The sequence below is a fragment of the Diachasma alloeum genome, unplaced genomic scaffold, assembly GCF_001412515.2.
Source record: "Diachasma alloeum isolate Michigan unplaced genomic scaffold, Dall2.0 Dall_scaffold_00294, whole genome shotgun sequence".
NCBI lineage: Eukaryota > Metazoa > Arthropoda > Insecta > Hymenoptera > Braconidae > Diachasma > Diachasma alloeum.
The window spans coordinates 884,386-891,356 of NW_021680433.1; the positions used below are offsets into that span (position 1 = coordinate 884,386).

Here is a 6,971-nt window from a genome sequence, read left to right on the forward strand (position 1 = left end):
TGAAAGCTCGAGTAATACTGCTGGCGCAATAACTGAAGACCACGTAGCTCAAGTGAAAAACATTTTCTTTTTCTTCCATGTCGGAAAACAACATCTGGACTTGACAGAAGTGTCTTCTGGTAGAGTGAAAAAAACTTTATGTGAATAATAGATGGGGAATTCTGGGAAGCAGTGGAAGGGTGAAAATTCACACGCACGGTGGGGACGTCACAGTGTTTCATGTGTCCGTGCGTACAGCACTTTAGTCTATATCCCCGAGAAGAACGAAAGAAATTGTTTTTTTTTTCAATTTTATGCGGAAAAATTCAACTTTTGAGGAATACCACCTCCTTTGGACGAAGTGATATCTTTCGTTGGTTTCAACATTTTGAAAGGAATTCTTTGGAAATGGCTCAAATGGAGATTTGGTTGGGATACGGAACATTCAAGTAGGATTCATAAACTCAGGTTTGGAAAAGTAGTATGATCTACTGAAGATTTATGTAATCTTCATGGGATTATTTTTTTTAACGTCGCCTTACTTATACCTACGTTATGTAAGTTTATCAGCGACGGGGGTTTTCAATGGTTTTTTTTCAACAGGGCACGTACCCTGAAGCAGAGGTGGTCGTATTAATCCGTAAGGATTGATACCATCGTAGCCCCCACCCTAGCTCCCTACCTTTTACTGCGGCTGTGGCCGATTTTGTGCGCTGTACCGTATTCACTCCTTGTCACTGAACAGATATGGGAAACCACAGAAAATCCATGTCGATACAATTGGTTACTCTGTTAGCAACCTCCCGCTCGCCCAGAGCCGAGATAGACCGAGCCCTGATAAGCAGAACCCCGCCCAGGTAGGCCCTTAAACCTCCTCGCAGAAGTTGAGGGGCCTTCCCAGCCGAGATCCGAACCTCAGCCGCTCAGTGGAATCCCCAACCCTTGTGATCAGAAGTTAAAAATTCCACCCCGGCTGGGATTCGAACCCACGACCATCTAGTGGTCAAGCCAAACTAACGATTTAACGACTGCGACCACTGGACGTCGGTCTTCATGGGATTCGAAATTTACATTTGTTTGAAATATTTTACCAATAATTCAAAGATCCATTCGAGTCAAGTGGGGCAAGATGGACACTTTTGAATTACTTCTTAATATTGACGAGTCATGCAATTTTTAATTTTTTTTTCTCTGTGGAAGGTACGATTCTCTCGCTTTGTAACGTGATTAGATTGATTTCAATTTATGAAAAAAAGTCAAAAGTGTGGAATGAAATGCCTGGAGGCAAACGATGTCCTACGGCATGACTCCAATATTGAAGTAAATAATTAGTTTTAGGTATGGAAATAAGTGATGAAGTGTATCTTGAATTGCTAAGATTAAATTCTATTACTGCGGCCGCAAGACGAGTAGTCATTGCCATAAAAATTGAAGAAGAGGGAGAAGAAGAATTCTATTACTCTACGACTCTATCAAACCTAACAAAGACATAATAAGGAACGTCGTCATCACAACCCAGGAACTATCGCGGGCTTGTTATTGCATAGCTAGGAGAACTGTGAAGTATGAAGCCGAGGTCCGTATGATCTGTAGAAGACGAAGTGTTGAAAATTTTGTCATCTAAAAGAACGTAGACGTTAGATATATCAGGTTCTTACCCTGCTGTAACTCTCCATATTAATGACCAGTAGTTTTCCAGCAGTCAGTTGACAGGGGTATTGGCTCCTCATGAGGAGTAACCTCAGCATCTTTTGGGATTTTACCGAGCTGTCGTACCATTGTGAATTAGATCTAAATAATTCATGGCATAATGATCATTAAATGTTTCCAATTAGCGGGGGTGATGGGCTTGAGTATATTTACACATGCTCTTGAATACCGAGACTGTAATCTATGAGACGCTGACCGATGAGGCACTCGACAAAAAGATGTGAGAACGATAGGATTGTCGCCGAACCGTACTGAATCATTTCTCCTACGGCATCCACGTGGGCTACAATCTGGTGGAAAGCAAATTACATAAAATGTCATCTTCGTTTTGAATACCCAGGTGATATGACACCATTACCTCAACACCAATGATACTAATCAGAATCATATTCAACCCGATAACGCCGAGAAAGTACCACAAGTAGATTCCCCCCACTTCTTGCGCGAACCTATCAAAACAAGTGGGAAATTGCTCTTGTATTGCATATAGTATAGTTATTTTTGCTAATAAATTAGCAATATGCTTCCGAATGGTTATTTTGTACATCATTTTCTTCTATTATGCATAATTCATTATTTAGTTCATTTTATTGAATTGAATAAGATTTCTTTTCAACTAATTTTGTCAGATTTTCAACTTAGTTGAATGTTATCATCATCATTGTGACGTTATGAGTTTTACCCGGAGGTAAAACTCAGGTAAAGATTTTACCCTTCTTACTACTACACTTTGCCTTGCACTTTGCACTGTTTTATTCCTGCACTGGAATCCTTGGGTCCTCAGTTGTCACTCCGACCTCGGCTAACTTCGGCGGTAAGCTCACGGGAGGGCTCGCTCACTCGGGGATGGTTATGAAGGATTGGGGACGTATGTAACTAGCCTCTTTCTCAATTAAACTTGAAGAATTCGCCACGCGAGGGCCACATGGTCGGTTGGGACAAATCGTCACGCCACCTGGTCAAAGTTTCAACATATCACAAATCAAAACAAGAAGGATAGAAGGGTCACAACAAAACACGTGAGAATATAGATGAAAGGTTCCTATTTTTCGCAAAATAAGACAAATTCCGGATAACTGTTTGTGATCAACGAAGTGATTAATTGTTCCTGAAAAATTCTAACCTTGTGATTAACTCGATTTTTAAACCATTGGAGTTGATGTTTCGACATACCAGCCACCGTTTCAAGTCCGAGACGAGGTTTTGGCTTACTTTTGCTTAAGGTAATCTTGCACCTGGGACATCATCTTTCGTCAAAACTACTTTTTCATCACGCTGTGACGCCTTTTTTTCAGGGGTGATTTTTCAAAAATTTATTTTAAAAAAAGTACCAACTAGCAAATGTCTTTTATTAGCTCGCAATTTTCTTCAAAACTACTTCAATGAGGAAAAAAATAAAAATTTGGAATATCTATACATGAGGGGCTAATTGATCAGATCTTTAAATTCGGTTACCTACCTTGCCACTTGAGCGCAACTATTTGTCCCAGCCATCACTAGCGCCCCTATCGGATTTTCTGGCGTTTATTGAGAAAGAGGCTAATTGTAAACACAGGTGTATTTATCTGGTAAAAGCTATAGATGTATTATTCATAATTGTTGACTAAAATACACGACAGGGTTTCGACTTGGGTTCGGTTACGCGTTGCTAAGAGATCGGACTTAGACTTTTGAGCTTGGAGATTCGCTCTATTTCGCTCCCGATCGTACTCTGGTGCTTCCAGAGTCCTCAAAACTTGGCAAAGGCCCAATTCGCTGAGCTAAGCAGTCTCACGGTTTTCTCGACTAACACTGTCTCGTGTCATCATTGACAGAGACTCAAACAGTCGAACAGTTCATCGTTCTGAAGACACCATCAAAAAGCTCACTCTGAGGGAAATTCATGAAAAATTCGAAATTTTCAGCAATCATCATAAAAATCAAATCAACCAATATAACTATCGTAATCATCTTTTAACTTGGACTTAATGGCATTAAAATCAACATTTTAAGCTATGATTGAATTGATTTGAAGCATGATATTCAAAGATATTTCCGGAATTCTGATTTTCAAAAAATACAAATTTTTGCAAATTTTCAAATTAATCAAAATAACGATTATTGCTATCGCCTTCATCTGCGAACTTGGTCAAAGGGATATCCAAACAATTTTTTAAAGCCATCATTCAATCAATTCAGGACATTTTTTTTAATTATCGTGGGACCACCGATTTTCGAAAAAATTAAAAAATTAAAAAAACTAATCGATTAATTAAATTTTAATTAATGGTGATCGATAGGGCCCAACAATACCCACATTTGAATAAAAAAGATTCAATCGGTCCATTCATTAGCGAACAATTGAACAACAACTTTGAAGAAAAAAATTAAAAATTACATTTTTGGATTTTTTGAATCATACTGGGTCGATATAATACAAAAAATCCAAAACTTGAATGTGAACGATTACAAAGCTTCCATTCGGAAGCAAAAATAGATAATTGGAATGCAGAAAACGTAATGATGTATGACGTACTCTATGATGCGATAATGTAACTGAATGCAACGTCTGACATACAACTCATCGTTTGGCCCGTCATCAGTGTCAATTCGCAGATGGTTAAGTATGTATCTTAATAGAAGAATAGAACTATCATGCACCTATATGATGGAAATTAGGTAAACCCGTATAGATGCGGCCCAACATTACCCCAGTGTTGCGAACAATCCGAGAGTATGGTACGTCAGCATAATGAATAATGTCGCACAAGCGACTGTGAGAATTGCCATGTACCCTGTAGTGATTGCTGTCAGAAGAGAAAGACTCCAGTAATATTTGTCCACATCAATTGGACCATAGTCCACCGGCACCGGAAAGTGTCGGTTCGTTTCGTTTGCTCTCATAAGCTTGTGGACAAGCTCTTGTTGTAATGGCTGGGTTATGAATATTCCAACACCACCTACTAATGCTCCTGAAAGAAGTGAAGCGATTGCCAAAACTTTGATTCAAGTGCGTCTTGAGTAGTGATGCCGCGAGAAACTTTACGAGACATTTTGAGACAATACTTTGGAGGGATTATCTCGGTTTCAGTGAACGCGGAAATTGTTGGTGTCGTCTCTGTCTCGAAATGCGCAGTATCGACTCCTCAAGTGATGACTCCGAGTCAATTTATCTCACCTCTGTGTCCAGTTTTTCGCGTTTTTTATATATAGAAAACGAGATGAGACAAAAACCGAGATTTTACAGTAAAAATACGAAAAACGAAGACCGAGATGAGATAAATTGACCCGGAGTCATCATAAGAGGAGTTGGTTCCCCCTATTTCGAGATTGAGATGAAACCAAGGATTCCCATGTTCATTGAGACCGGGATCATCTCTCCAAAGTATTGTCCCGTGATGTCTTGTAAAGTCTCTCGTGGCATCACTAGTCTTGAGAGTTCACTTTTCCGAGGAATTTCGCGGGCCTCGAGTTCTTATTAAAGTAGCTCTGGCCTTCGGCCGAGCTACATTGTTAAAAATTTCTTGAAGTTTCAGTCATAGCGTCATCTGAATTTTCGATGTTCTGAGGTTGAATTCAATTTAAATTAAAGTGTTCCCTCAATTTCCCAGTCCTCTTGCAAATTCGAGAAAATTGGGTTTTTCTTGTTAAATAATCATTGATTTTGCAAACAAAGCTTGAATTTACAAGCTCGTCATATTTTTCAATAATCTTTGAATTTATCGTAAGGGTAGAGCTGCTTTAATTGACTACACATGAAATGATTTCTAACTTCATGCGTAAGAAGACTCTAGGCCCCCGCAGACCCCCAAAACGTAACCTTGACAAGTACTAAACAAAATTATGGCTATATTCAGAATCGAAGTTGAGGAAAATAGTCAACCTAGATATAACTTGCATAATTTCTTCCCGGCTATAGTCCACTCCTCGAGTACCTGTAATTCATCCTTTGAGAAAATTCCGAAATTCGTGTAAATTTTGTTCATGAGATTCTTCATCTGAAAGGAATGGCGCACGTGAATCGTGTTCATAAGTGTTGGTGACAATGACTATGTCTTTACCCTTTTCAAATTCCACGCATTGCTGAATGTTTTAACCACCAACATTGCATCCATTACAATCGGAGTGGTGACACTGAGAACAATCGCAGGATCATCACTATGCAGGAACAAGGCTCTAAACTGCAATCGTTCATTAGAGAAATATCCGGTAAACGTTTTAGTGCAGTGGGAGAGAAAAAAATTTGAGCCGATGCGGAGCATCTACTTGATCTAAGTAGGATTGAATCAAGTTGAGAATCAACTCTTTTCGAGTAGATTTTATCGATTTCGGTGAAGTATCCAAAAATGTCAAGTTGCATTGATGAGTCGATGCTAGTAGAGCTCGACTTGACACTAATTGATGACTTGATTCAAGTAGAGTTAAATTTAAATCAAGTAGGAACGTACTTGAATTGAGTATCTTTCCTATTTGAATCAAGCATCGTTCGATCTTGAATCAAGTAGATTTCGGTCTGACGCCAAATGGTGGCTTAATTCAACTAGACGTCGACTTCGATCACATGGAAAGATACTTGAATCAAGTAGATTTTGATTTGACATCAGGTGACGATTTTATTCAAATAGAGCTCGAATTAAATCAAGTAGAAAGATACTTGATTCAAGCAAATTCCGAATTAACACTGACAGCTTGATTCAAGTAGAGTACTTGAATTATGCGAATTGAGTAGCTTTTCTACTTGAATCAAGTATCGTTTGAACTTGAATCAAGTATATTTTGGTCCGACACCAGTTGACGACTTAATTCAAGTAGACCTCGACTTGAATCGAGTAGGAAAATAGTTAAAACCACTATCTTTTCTGCTTGAATCAAGTAGATTCCGGCCTGATACTAGATGACTTAATTCACGTAAAGCTTGACTTGACTCACGTAGAGTTCTACTTGAATCAAGTAAGAAGATACTTGAATCAAGTACCTTCCCGATTGACACTGGTTCTCATAAAACAATTTTTCTTTACACACAAAATTCGTCAAAAATCCAGATGGATTAGATCAGCCAACGACTTAAATCGAATAAAAAAATACTTGAATCAAGTCGTAATCTACTTGAATCAATAATATTTTTAATACACAAAAAGAGTACGTTACCCTCGGTATCAGAAGACCAATGACCAGAATGAGGAGTACAATACGAGGTAAAATAAACTCCTTTGAAGACTGATAAGGCCATTGTCCGACCAAACATGCTGTTATCCTAGGAACTCTGAAATAATCTTGATCCCAAAACTTATCCATTATCTATC

General features: G+C 38.7%; 1 protein-coding gene across 1 annotated transcript; it reads right to left on the reverse strand.

Moving 5' to 3' along the window:
• Positions 1-1,394: 1,394 nt before the first annotated feature.
• On the reverse strand, positions 1,395-6,971 carry LOC107039145 (odorant receptor 63a). The gene is made up of 9 exons (XM_015258617.1): positions 6,817-6,971; positions 5,730-5,849; positions 5,552-5,666; positions 4,379-4,640; positions 4,205-4,300; positions 2,048-2,138; positions 1,843-1,979; positions 1,638-1,770; positions 1,395-1,566 (listed from the first exon to the last, which is right to left on the reverse strand). Exons 1-9 carry the CDS (start codon positions 6,961-6,963, stop codon positions 1,516-1,518), a joined length of 1,152 nt encoding a protein of 383 aa, XP_015114103.1. The 5' UTR covers positions 6,964-6,971; the 3' UTR covers positions 1,395-1,515.